The following is a 13,519-nucleotide window of genomic DNA, read 5'->3' on the forward strand; positions in this document are numbered from 1 at the left end:
CATTTTAAAATAGATAGCCATACATGGCCCCAGTTTACGACTTGATCCCCAGCACCCATATTCTGGGCGGGGCGGGGGGGGGGGGGGTGGGGGGAGAATAGCAGATTCACAAGCTCTTACATTCTTTCTAGCCTTCACCTATGATTCTTCATGCTCTTCTCTGTCACTTTCTCTCTTTCTCTGCACATTGCCGATCATCTCCTCCAGGACTTGTCTGGAGGCCCTATCAGAAGGACAGCTCCATTCTGGGGCCCCAAGTTGTCCCGGCAGATCCCCAGAACTCTGCAGGATGTGTCGGGCTGCCTGTAAGTGTCGACGCTGGCTCTGGTGGACTACGGGAGGAGAGCAACAAAGAATAGTTAGAAGCAGAACTCACAGCTCACTCACTTATATATACCATTGTGGTTTTTCTTATCAATGTGATTTATTTCACAATCCACGGCGGGATTAATTCATTTATTTATTGCGCATTGCCAAGGTTTTTCCCCTTTCGACCCGTATTTCGAAGAGCCAAATATCCGTACACGGACGTTACGATGACGTGACGGTGTGTGTGGTGTCTTGACCGGTTGCATTGGGAGTATCACAGCGCCGGGCTGCCGGCCGTTGAAAAACTTAGTTTTGACCAGAAACGAAAAGATGCGCACGCAACTTAAAGGACCACTTCACCACTTTTCAACCTATCTTCATATAATAGGTCCTCACTAATAATCATGATAACATGTCACAATTCTTTTCCACTCAGGCTGTGGGTTCAGAAATCATCGTTAGACTTTTTTTTAAACATGATTTTTTTTAACAAAAATGTTTAGATTTTTATTATGGCTTCCATTATCGCATTGCAACTTTTCAGGACTAGAAAGCCTGCAGTTTCTATTAGCTTGGATTCCCCATCGATGATGTCACTGGTGGACGGGTTTCTGAACTGTCCACAGCCCTCCTATATGAGACACAGACTGGTGCCTGTGGGAAGGAGGACGACTGATTTATCCTGCTGTGCCTTAATCAAGTCCATGCACAACAGGTGCGCAGCCACACCCAGCTCTGAGTCCAGTTCTAGTTTGACTCAGGCCAGGTGTGACTGCTTAACTCAGGTGCTTCAGGTGCTCTTTACACGAGGATGGTGTTCATAAAAAACGGCAAAATAAAGTATCGTTTGCTGCTGTCATTTAGACGAGAACCGTGTTCACAGGAGGTGAAAACGCAACGAAGTGAAACCACCTCCCAGAGTGGAAATCTTTTAGAACGCCGTTTCCTATGGTCTCCATATAAACAGGCAAAACGGTGGATCCGCAAAACTTGTGACACATGGCTTACGTCAGCTCTGGTCGGCTCGCCCCGTGTCCTTACGTTTTGACATGGTGTCGTAGGCATGTGTCAGTTGCTAGGGGAAACGAACAACAACAACCATGTCGGATAGTCCGGTTTGCAGGACGCGACGTTTGTTTACTTTCTGTGTAGAAGAAGAACGGAAGTAGTTCTGCGCATGCGTGACTTATGTCTATGGTTTATATAAGCGCTGCGTCACACGGACCCCACAGAGACACGCTCCCACCTAGCGACCTGGCATATATATGCATGCACTTTGTAGCGTGTTCATTCAAGTGTGCGTTCTCATGTAAATGGTCCAAAAAAATGAGAACGCAACGGGACTTTGACGTGTTATATGGAGATGGTCGCCGTCTAAAAGAGGCCTAGGTCATCCTCCTTCCCACAGTGCCATTTTACCATGATTATTAGTGAGGACCAATTAAATGAAGATAGGTTGAAAAGTGGTCCTGTGATGGTATTTATTACTTATTGTTTGTGCTCTGTGTGTTTTGATAATAGTTTGAAAGCAGAAATGTTCCCCAGACCTCTTTGCCTGACAGTGATCTTCTGGATTTCTGGGATCAGGAAGCTATACACCAGCTCAGACACAATCTCTTCCGACTGAAGGCTGTTGCAGCTAGTAAAGAGTAAGACACGCGACACACAAACACGTGTATACGCACGCACGCACGCACGCACGCACGCACGCACGCACGCACGCACGCACACACACACACACACACACACACACACACACACACACACACACACACACACAAGACAATTGTGAGCATAAAAATAACTATACGCATATACAGTATATAATTGGTTACAAAATGTAGTGCAGGAGTTTGTGTCTCATGAGAAATCCACCTGCTTCCAACAGTCGATTCTGGGCCCACCTTTATTGTCCAGTTGTGTTTTCTTTTTTCCAATTATTACTTTTGAATGCAAAAGCAGTATTATTATTATGTAAGTGTTAAGAAGAACCTGGCAAAAATGCTGATAGGCAGATAGACACATAAGGGATCCACACATGAGAGACACATGTAATAGATCAGGGGTGGGCAACTTTGACGATGGAGAGGGCCACTATATTCCCACACTCACTCCAGAGGGGCCACATTGCATACAGGTCGGAGGAAAAAATAGTCGATCTACAAGCTCACAAGTCTTGAGCTTGTAGATCGGCTATTTCTTTGCTATATTTGAATTGAAATCCCGAATATCTTTTTCAATCTTTGAATTGTAATGCCGAAAAGTAAACATTTTTAAAATTTCAAATGCCTTTTCAAATTATAGTTATGTTAACTTTATGAACTAAATACAAATACATTGGACATAAAAGAAAAACACTAACATTTCAATACTACTCATTTTAGACTGAAGTAATTAAAGGGGGTCATGTTTGGAATTGTAACCCGAGGTAACATGATGGCCACATTAAGTGAAGGTGGGGGCCGCATGGATGTGGCCCCCCAGGTGCCCATGTATGTAATGCAATAGATCAAACATAAATGCGTATAATACGGTAAAAGCACCATGCAGCGTGTTGTCTATATACCGTACCTTTCCTCCATGGCATATGCGACGTCGTTGACCTCTCTGGCCATCCTGCGGACCTCCTCTCTGGCCTGCTCGTCGGCTGTTCGCTCCATGGCGTCCAAGACGACGTCCTCCAGATACATGTCCACCGTGTCCTGGTGCACCTTCACCACCTGCATGCAGCACGGGAAGGCCTTTGTGTCAGTGTCGGGGTTTTTTTGGCAGCAAATTTAGATTTTTAGTTTTGGTCAGAGTCTCTTAAATAGTTTTCATTTAGTTTCAAGTCAGTCAATTTTAGTCACCTGGAATGTTTCAGTTTTAGTCTAGTTTTAGTCGACTAAATCTAAGATGTTAGTCGACTAAACTACAGTTGATTTAGTCGACTAAATGTATTTAGGCGGGGCCGCCCTTGATGCCATCGTAATGACGGTAATTATTACACTCACGCTGCGACACGTTGTGAGCTTGTAGATCGGCTATTTTCAGCATGTCTTATAATCAGAGTCGTTTTATGTTCGGGACAATTCGGGTATTTTAAAAGGTAAAAAAATAGGTTTACAGACCCTAGTCTTGCTCAAGGACACTTTGACACCAAGTCAGGAAGAGTTGGGGATTGAACCGGGAACCAAACAGCCACTCTATACCTCCTGAGTCACTGTGTGTGACTGTATAAAGTAGCAATTGTGCATGTTCATGATTGCACACACACACACACACACACACACACACACACACACACACACACACACACACACACACACACACACACACACACACACACACACACACACACACACACACACACACACACACACACACACACACACACACACACACACACACACACACACACACACACACACACACACACCTGTCTGAAGATCTCGTCTTCCTCCCTGCGTCGGCGCTCTTCCACCTGCCTCCTCCCGCTCTCCTCGGCCTCAAGCGCGCGGCGCTCCCTCTCCGCCAGCAGCGTCATGGCGTGGAGCCTGCGCTCGTCCTGCAGGCGCACCAGCTCCTTGGACAGGCTGTCCAACATGTCCGCCAGCTCCGCCCCCACCACGCCGGCCTGGCACGCCTCCTCCGCCGCAAGCTGCAGGGCAGGACGACGAGATGAGGCTCACCGCTTATAGTGTCATGGCCAGTGTCATTGTGTCTCCATAAACATGTTCATTATCATTGTGTCTCCATACACATGTTCATTATCATTGTGTCTCCATAAACATGTTCATTATCATTGTGTCTCCATACACATGTTCATTATCATTGTGTCTCCATACACATGTTCATTATCATTGTGTCTCCATAAACATGTTCATTATCATTGTGTCTCCATACACATGTTCATTATCATTGTGTCTCCATACACATGTTCATTATCATTGTGTCTCCATAAACATGTTCATTATCATTGTGTCTCCATACACATGTTCATTATCATTGTGTCTCCATAAACATGTTCATTATCATTGTGTCTCCATACACATGTTCATTATCATTGTGTCTCCATAAACATGTTCATTATCATTGTGTCTCCATATCATGGTCATTATCATTGTGTCTCCATATCATTATCATTGTGTCTCCATATCATTATCATTGTGTCTCCATATCATGTTCATCATCATTGGCTACGTTTACATGAGCAGTTAAATCCCCTTTTCATTCCGAATAGAAGTTCAATCCTATTAAACGTTGTTATGTAAACACCTACAAAAACTTACATCCGAATGAAAACGCTCGATGCGATCTAAAAACCATTCCGATGTCACTGGCCGGATTACTCCGATTTTCAATGCGATTGAAAGAAATTTGACTCATGTATACACTGCTTCGGATGTAAATTCATTCTGGTCTTTCTGAGCATGCTCCAAGGCGCTCATATCCAAGGCGCGCCGTCGGCGCCGAGGTGTTTGCACATAGAGCGCGTTATTTCGTTCCTTTTTTCAGATCCGAAATCCACAAAAAAAACGTGGAGCAGCAGCAGATGAGATACCCCTGATCTGTGTGTGTGTGTGTGTGTGTGTGTGTGTGTGTGTGTGTGTGTGTGTGTGTGTGTGTCTGTGTGTGTGTGTCTGTGTGTGTGTGTGTGTGTGTGTGTTCAACGGTCTCTCTCTCTCTCTCTCAAAAATAACGAGCGACCCGATACAATAATAATCATCAGTGTTGCGTTGCGTGCCCTGGCCGTGCTGTAGATACAAAGTATAGTAGTAGGCCTACAAATAAAAACGAGATGATCACCTTCCCAACGGAGAAGCGGAGCCGCAGCGGGTGGGGAAAAAAAGACGGTAAACACTAAACATATATGCCCGCGCCGCCCCTATCCAACCAGAAGCCTTCCCTGCCCCGACGCTAATGCGGAATGAAATGATGGGATCTAAAAGTTTCGTCCATGTAAACAATCATTCGGAATGACCATTTCCAATGTAAACACGCACGCAAAAACATTACATCGGATGTATTTTATTCGGAAGTATTTATTCTGAATGATCAGCCTGCATGTAAACGTGGCCAGTGTGTCTCCATATCATGGTCATTGTGTCTCCATACCGTGTGTGTGCGCTGGGCCCTCTGGTTGTGCTGGGCCTGTGTGAGCTCCGCGTCGGCCCTGAGGAGCTCCTGCTCCTCCCTCTGCAGGGCGTGGGTGCTCCTCACCTCTCGGATCAGCTCCAGGTGCTTCTCCTTGCCCTCAAACATCTGGCACACAGACACACACACACACACACACACACACACACAAAGTCAAATCCAGTACTTAACTGGCTATACTTAGTTGACCTTATTGACAATATTCACACAGCGGCCATTTTGCTCTCAACATCATATTTGCCGGTTGGGAAGAAATGGCACCGGAAACGCATTTCATGAATTAAATTAAATAGCTGATGAAAATGGCCACCATGTGAATAATGGTACGTGTGCACACGGCACACGCATGCACGCATGCACGCACACACACACACACACACACACACACACACACACACACACACACACACACACACACACACACACACACACACACGCACCTGCTTCTGAATGCTCCTTCCTCTCAGTAGTTTCTGCAAGTGAATGACCGCCAGCTCTCTCTCCTCGTCCCCCTGGTGAAGGAGAAATCAACGTGACTGTTCTAATACATGCATGAACAGAACAGATCTGTGGCCACAGGCTGCTACTACAGGACATCAGCAGACTGTTCTAATACATGCATGAACAGAACAGATCTGTGGCCACAGGGTACTACTACAGGACATCAGCAGACTGTTCTAATACATGCATGAACAGAACAGATCTGTGGCCACAGGCTGCTACTACAGGACATCAGCAGACTGTTCTAATACATGCATGAACAGAACAGATCTGTGGCCACAGGCTGCTACTACAGGACATCAGCAGACTGTTCTAATGCATGCATGAACGCCACAGGCTGCTACTACAGGACATCAGCAGACTGTTCTAATACATGCATGAAGGGAACAGATCTGTGGCCACAGGGTACTACTACAGGACATCAGCAGACTGTTCTAATGCATGCATGAACAGAACAGATCTGTGGCCACAGGCTGCTGCTACAGGACATCAGCAGTCAGTGACAGCAAGCCACCATGTGAAATACATTGGTGGTAACTTAGGTAACTGAGTACTGTATACTTAAGAGGTATATACTTGAGGTATTTGTACTTCCAATACTACTACTCCACAACTTAAAACTTTAGTTACTAGTTACTTTGGAGATTTTAATTTTGATTAGAAAACATACATTAACCACTTCAACCCTATCAATTTCGGCCATTTGAAAATAGCCGATATACAAGCTTGTAGATCGGCTATTTTGTACACATTTTGAACTTGTGAAATGGCACATTCTGCACAATGAGAACTTCTACTTTTAGTACTTTAAGTACATTTTGATGCCGATACTTTTGGACTTTTACTCAAGTACATTTTCAATTCCCTACTTTTACTTGTAACGAAGTAGTTCTAAATTGTAGTATTGGTACTTTTACATAAGTACTTTTTCCACCACTGGTGAAATATCAGACAGGCGGGCTGACCTCCGGGGGCTCGTCCACCCTCGGCGTGAGCGGACGGGGAACTGGCTTGTCTCTCTTGACGAGGAAACGGAGAGGCTTCTTTTGCACCACCCTCTCCTTATCTTCCTTCAGAGCCTGTGGATGGACAGGGGAGATCGTCTAAGGAGCAGTATTTTGCCGTCGCACACATGCACACTCGCTCAAAGTCAAAGTCGTACGATTAGTCAGCACACGTTTCACCGCAGTGAAATTTGTTCTCCCCATTTGACCGATCTCTTGGATCCCGCGCTCGGGAATCATGGTGGAAAATCATGGTTGTGTGCCTTAATAAGTTATAAGCGGCATTCATGTCCAACACAGATTTACAAACCCTACTATACACAAAAGTGCTGAAATGCCTACTATTGAGCTGGTCTAACTGGAGATCCTGTTTGGGCATTTGGATGTATAGTTTTATGCAATACCTCTTGTTAACCAGTAGATGTCCTCCTAACAACCACGACATTTCTGTCTCAATCATGAGACCACATCCAACCACAGCTGATACTAGTTGTATAACTCTATAAATCAAATAGCGTTTTATTCACAATGAATATATAACGAAATATAGCTTCAATGTGAGTGTCTCTGTAAAATACCTGGTAGGTCTTCATTAGATCCATGTCTCTGCGGTCGGAGCGCTTGGTGAAGCCCTGGCAGACTCTGGGTGTGGGTGCCTTCACGCGTGGCTCCAGAACAGAGGTGGGGAGTCCTGCCTCCAACTCCAGCAATCCTACAGGGTTCAACCTCAGCACATTAAGGCTACCAATAAAGCAACGTTTCTGATACAAATCAGTTAAAAAGACACTCGATTGTACAGTATTTGTACAGTACAGTGTTTTTGTCGACTAAAACTAAGGCGAAAAATGTTCGTCGACCACCTTTTTTCACTGACGAAAACTAAATGGAAACTGAAGGGAAACTAAGCTAAATATATTGACAATTTCGTCAACAGATAGAAGCTAGACTAAAATGTTAGGAAGGGACTAGTGGACAAAAGATCCAGTATAAGTCATTTTACCCTTGGTTGCATGCTGAAAATAACAGATCTACAAGCTGCGAGGTGTGAGCTTGTAGATCGGCTATTTTCAACAATTGTTGTCGACAAAAAATAATTGTAGATTTAGTCGACTAAAACTAGACTAACACCAGTACTAAGGCATTCCAGGTGACTAAAATGTGACTCAAACTAAATAAACTATTCAGAAGACTGACTAAAACTAAAATCAACACTGCCCACAAGCATTTCATAGTCAAACCTTGATGAGTGTCGAGGAAGCGGCTTTTGACCTCAGTGTTTTGGGTGCTCTGGTCTGGGAAACCGCCGTTGCGAGTCAAAGGAGCGTATGTCACGGACGAGTAGTCAGCGTAGTCTTTGACAATGTCGCGCCGTTCCAGCCTCCCTTCCACATTCCTCCTCTTATCCTCCAGCTTCCTCAGGGCTACAGTACGTACAGTACAGAGGTTGTATGGGAAAGAGTGAGATGGGAAAGCCGTGAGAGAGACGTCACTCATCTCACACTCATCCCCTTTTGGTGTTTTATAAGCATTATGCTAGCTATTGAAAAATAGCAGATATACAAGCTCATAGCGCGGCACTACGAGCTTGTAGATCTGCAATTCTTTTTTTTTTTTTATCTTGAAAATGTGGGGCAAATCGTTGAGTATTCTTTCAGAGCGCACGTTTTTAACTCAAATCTTGGAACAACATTATGTTCAGTTAAATCAACATTGATTTTACAATATAAATTGGGGTCCCAGAGCTAGAAATGCCATTGAATGGGGGTTCCGTAGCCTAAAAGCATGTCAAACTGGGGGTCCTTGAAATTAAACTGGTTGAGAATCACTGCTAGAGCCGTAAAAATCATCTCTTATGGCATATCTACCCTGGCATATCTTTTCAAATGGGGGGTCCGCAGGCTAATTAGTGTCAATTTGGGGGTCTTTGACATGAAAAAGTTTGGTGAACCAGTGTGTCTTATACCTCTTATGTAGTCAGTGTGAATCTTGTGCAGCCTCGTCTCCTTGTCTCTCTCCAGCTGGGAATGTTTCAGCTTTAGTCTCTCCGCCATGTCCTCGCGCTGGGCTTCTTGTCTTCGTCTCAGGAGGTCCCCCAGTACAGTGAGACGGGCCTCTTTGAGCCTGCGTGTGTGTGTGTGTGTGTGTGTGTGTGTGTGTGTGGGGGGGGGGGGGGGATAGGTACAGTAGGTGGATGAACAACAGTGCCTTTCCCAAAGTATTGTATATAAATGAAGCACAGTGTTAGTTTATACAATACAGGGACACGTGAGTCACATCATGCCTAAAGCTGTAATCAGCTCGTTCACATCTCAGCTGATCATTACGTCACTCATTCATACTCCAATCAGTGTGTGTTTCCTGTCTAAACACAACACAGCAGCGCAGATGTGACTCACTTGTGTATTTCGCTCTCTCTGAAGGCCCACTCGTCGACCTCCATCTCCTCCATCATGCGTCTCCGCTTGTCCAGCTGGCTCAGGTCACTCAGAGGAGGCAGGGTCGCCTCCCGGGCGCGCTTGGCACGCGCCCGCTCTATCAGTTCAACTTCCGCCAGGCCCACGGGCAGACCACGACCTGGGTGGCGTGGCGTGATCACACCATGGAGAAGAGAGAGGGCGGGGTCAAGAGTGTGGAAGAGGGAACCGTCCGTGACAGGGCAGGGTTGTGTTGTACTGCAGTGTTGTTTTTGTCGACTAAAACTAAGACGAGAAATGTTCGTCGACTACCCTTTTTCCACTGACGAAAACTAAATGGAAACTAAATTAAAGCTAAGCTATGGTGACTAAGACTACATGTATTGACAATTTCCGTCAACAGCTAAAACTAGACAAAAAAATCGAGGAAGGGGGCTAGTGGACAAGAGATCCAGTATAAGTCATTTTACACATGCTGAAAATATCACTGTTTTCTGTAGGAGACAGAGGACAGAGGCAGCTCAAAGGTGTATACGAGCAGCCTAATCTACTAACACTAGTTTTACGCTACGCTTCCTTTTACTACAGAAGGTCAAATATTTTATTATAGCCTCCAGGGGGAGACTATAACAAGTGTGACATCAGAGCAGAATGTGATTATGGTCAATAATAAGTGTTGCTCTTGTCTGTACTGTACCCCAACTCAGTGTTGCCAGCAGCAGCAGCTCAGACGGGGTGGTCCCAGGCCGGACCACATACTCAGGGCTGTAGGGGTCCGTCTGTACTTCACTGTCCCTGTAGTCTGTTTGGACTCCCACGGTGCGCTGGAACGGGCCGGGCTTTTGCTCATCCCCCTTCCCACCAGTGGGGACAGAGAAGTTTCCTCTGGGAAGAGAAAAGGGGGTGGGTGGGGGGGGGGGGGCATTTTAATTTCTACAGTTTCTGACAGTTCTACTGTTGTAAATGTATTATAGAAATAACAGTCAGATGTAATGTTCTGTGTTGGTGACATTGCGAATTCACGCTCTGGGGATTAATTACATATCACCAATCACTAATGGTGCACATGCAGTGCACACTGGACGCGTTTTGGATTTTTAGCAGCGTTTTTTCCGTCTGTTTTCCGAAAAGCGCGTCCAGTGTGCTGTGCAACCAACCTTACCAGTTTTGAACTCACTTTTCCAAAGCAAAGATCACATCAGGGGGGCCTTGCTGGGCAAAGGGACTCAGAGGACTGAAACAAAGGGGGATGACATAAATAAAAAAACCTGAGCATATAAGGAGATAACAATAACAAAGGCTAAAAGGGCAAGTAACTTCAATAACAGAGTCATTCCAGATTGCAATGCAAAGGCGTGTATAGTATACAAGTCATTGGAATGCCTCCTCTCAGCTAAATTCACAGTGCAGGCCAATCAAACCGTTTATAGAATTTCCAGCCATCAGCTCCAGTCACATGGTACTCCTCTGCTCCGAGCGATGACTGAACGCCCACTCTATAGAGAAGGGACAGTCACCAAAAAAAAGCGAAGAGCAAAGAGTAAAGAATATGTGGTTGTTTGGGGTGTATTTGCCACACTTATTAAGACCTGAGGCAGTTCTCACACTCTTCATTGATTGTTCTAAAATGTTCTAAAATAGCTAGACGTACACAGCATGTCGAGCTTGCACATGTGTTACTTACTTTTGAAGCCAACGGAAAAAAATAGCTTTTTCATAGTGTGTGTGTGTGTGTGTGTGTGTGTGTGTGTGTCTCTCTCTCTTACCCAGCCAGGTGCCGCAGTGCCTCCTTGCGTTGCTCCACGTGACCGCGCCAGCGCCGGTCTATAAAGGCGGGCACCGGGTCTGTGGTCTCCAGTCTAAGGGTATAGCGTGGGTGGTGTGGCAGATGACTGAACATAGAGCTAAACTCTGGCACTTTCCTCTGAAGGCAGAGAGAGAGAAGGTGTCAACAAAAAAAGAAAAATCAAATGCAAAGTATGGTTATGATTATGAAGGACCCAGATCAGGGTGCGTATCCACGGGTGGTCCTACCTGGGCCTATAGGCCCACCTATGTCTGAACTGGGCCCGCAGCCACAAAAAACGAATAAATAAATAAAATCATATGATGACACTGACAGTTGCGTCATTGCATAACATAATGTGAATTCAATCAATGCATTCAATTTAGCAAAAATATGGCAGTGGGTGTATTATTATTCATCTTTTCCTATTTGGATCCGTAGCCACTGGCACTGCCTGCCCTAGTTTGTCCATCTGTACCTGCATAGATTGATTGGTCATGCCTGCCTGATGCCTGTCATCATGTGCTTAATGGGGCAGATTTGTTTTTCTTCACACCAGAAACGTGTGTCTTTGTTTAAACTTAAATATTAATGAGAAGCCTCTCTGAGAGTATCCTAAATGTTAGCCTCACAATGTCAAACGTCTATTGCAAAGTTTTTTGGAAAGAAAGGCAGTCAGGAGCTAGCTAATACTGTACAACAATTGTATCCTGAGGACTTCAGCTATACTGGGCAACTCCACAACAGCGTCCGCCCTTAATTATGGATTACTACGCCTACATGATTGAAGACATCAAAAGGTCAGAATTGAATTGTAATTTTTGCCGAATGGATTTTCATTGATTGTGCCCATGTTGCCTGCTGCTATGCTAATGGGGTGCTATCTTGCTCATTTGTAATTTGGTCGGAAGTGAGTTGAAAGAAACTAGCTGTTGTTACACTCTGCAGTAGCCTACGTCTTCAATACTCAACACTAACTACTTAGTATTGAATACTTCAATACTAGTAGGCTGTCTGGGAGAGTGTGCATGGTGTTGTTTTATGGTTGTTGAGGGTTTGTGTAAACACAAACATTGAAGATGAAAGGTGTGATTTTTTTTATTTGGGAATATGTGATGGGATGAAGTGTCTTGTAGCTGACATTACACCTGTCAATCTCTAAGATAGGCCTACCTGACTTAATATTTTTTAGGAAATTGAAGGCAAAAATGAGTATTAATTAATTAACAATGAACTTAATTAATTAATGCCAAAATTATCGCAGACAGACAGAGAGAGGTAGAATAGGCTACTGTAGAAATGTATACGCCATCTGTAGGCCCTATATATATATAAAAACAAACTTAACCTACCACCCTGCCCATAGAAGCATGGGCCTTGAGTCTGGACTTGGCATGGTCCACTTCTCCTGACACCGTGTACACAGGATCTGTGAGGCATGATGACAAAGCAAATTGCCAAGTTAACACAGCTGCATCATATTTTGTTTTAGCTACAATTATAAGCTAAGTGACATTAGCTTACATTTTTATTTACGTACTCACCATACAGGTAGTCATGGACACGGTGTGGTCTATGGTCTTTTTTGTTTTCATTTTGCTTAGGCCTGTTTAGTGTGCGAGTGACAGATAAGCTCATGTTGTAGCTATTATTTTCCACAACAGTGTTCGCTAACTTGACTTAATTAACAGCTGAGTCGTGTAAACAAGCTTTTGAACTCCATCTTTATGAACGGCAGTCTGTCCTGGCTGTAACCATGGAGATGGTAAACTTAAATGTAACTGCAGTTAGTATGATAGCCGACAGGGGGCAATAATGTTCCCAGAAACACAATTTTTTGTTCAACAAGTTGGATATATACTTTAGAACGGCTTTCACAATTTTGTTGGCGATTTATTTAGATCATAGAAACATGATATAATTGAATTATATTTATTAATTGATTAAATATATTAGTATTCCTAGTCTATGACTTGTTTTCACAGAAATTCGAATTCGAAACTTTGGGTCTTTTATTGAGAATAGAAAGGCTGACTTAATTCAACAGGAAACCCTTGGCCACAACATTATCGAGGGGAAACAGAAACAGTGGACACACACACACACACACACACACACACACACACACACACACACACACACACACACACACACACACACACACACACACACACACACACACACACACACACACACACACACACTCACCCTCACCACTGGGCATTGTGTGAGTGACTAATATTATTATGAACTATAGTTTCATCATAGCAAGGCTATTTATAAACCAAACTTTTAACCTTTTCTTCCGCATAAGACAGACTATAAGGATCACTCTGAGAGTATCTCAAGGATATTGTAATCTACTATGC

The 13,519-nt window shown here is 44.3% G+C and overlaps 1 protein-coding gene across 1 annotated transcript; it reads right to left on the reverse strand.

Moving 5' to 3' along the window:
* Positions 1-138: 138 nt before the first annotated feature.
* cfap91 (cilia and flagella associated protein 91) lies at positions 139-12,788 on the reverse strand (the record flags this gene model as incomplete). The annotated part of the gene is made up of 16 exons (XM_080786026.1): positions 139-332; positions 1,857-1,948; positions 2,881-3,029; positions 3,728-3,949; positions 5,407-5,553; positions 5,886-5,957; positions 6,912-7,025; positions 7,529-7,662; positions 8,189-8,371; positions 8,914-9,071; positions 9,347-9,524; positions 10,062-10,249; positions 10,542-10,598; positions 11,131-11,288; positions 12,503-12,579; positions 12,695-12,788. The coding sequence occupies 16 exons, from the start codon at positions 12,786-12,788 to the stop codon at positions 139-141; spliced, it is 2,217 nt and encodes a 738-aa protein (XP_080642152.1).
* Positions 12,789-13,519: the final 731 nt, after the last annotated feature.

The sequence above is a fragment of the Protomyctophum bolini genome, assembly GCF_963924005.1.
Source record: "Protomyctophum bolini genome assembly, chromosome: 16".
NCBI lineage: Eukaryota > Metazoa > Chordata > Actinopteri > Myctophiformes > Myctophidae > Protomyctophum > Protomyctophum bolini.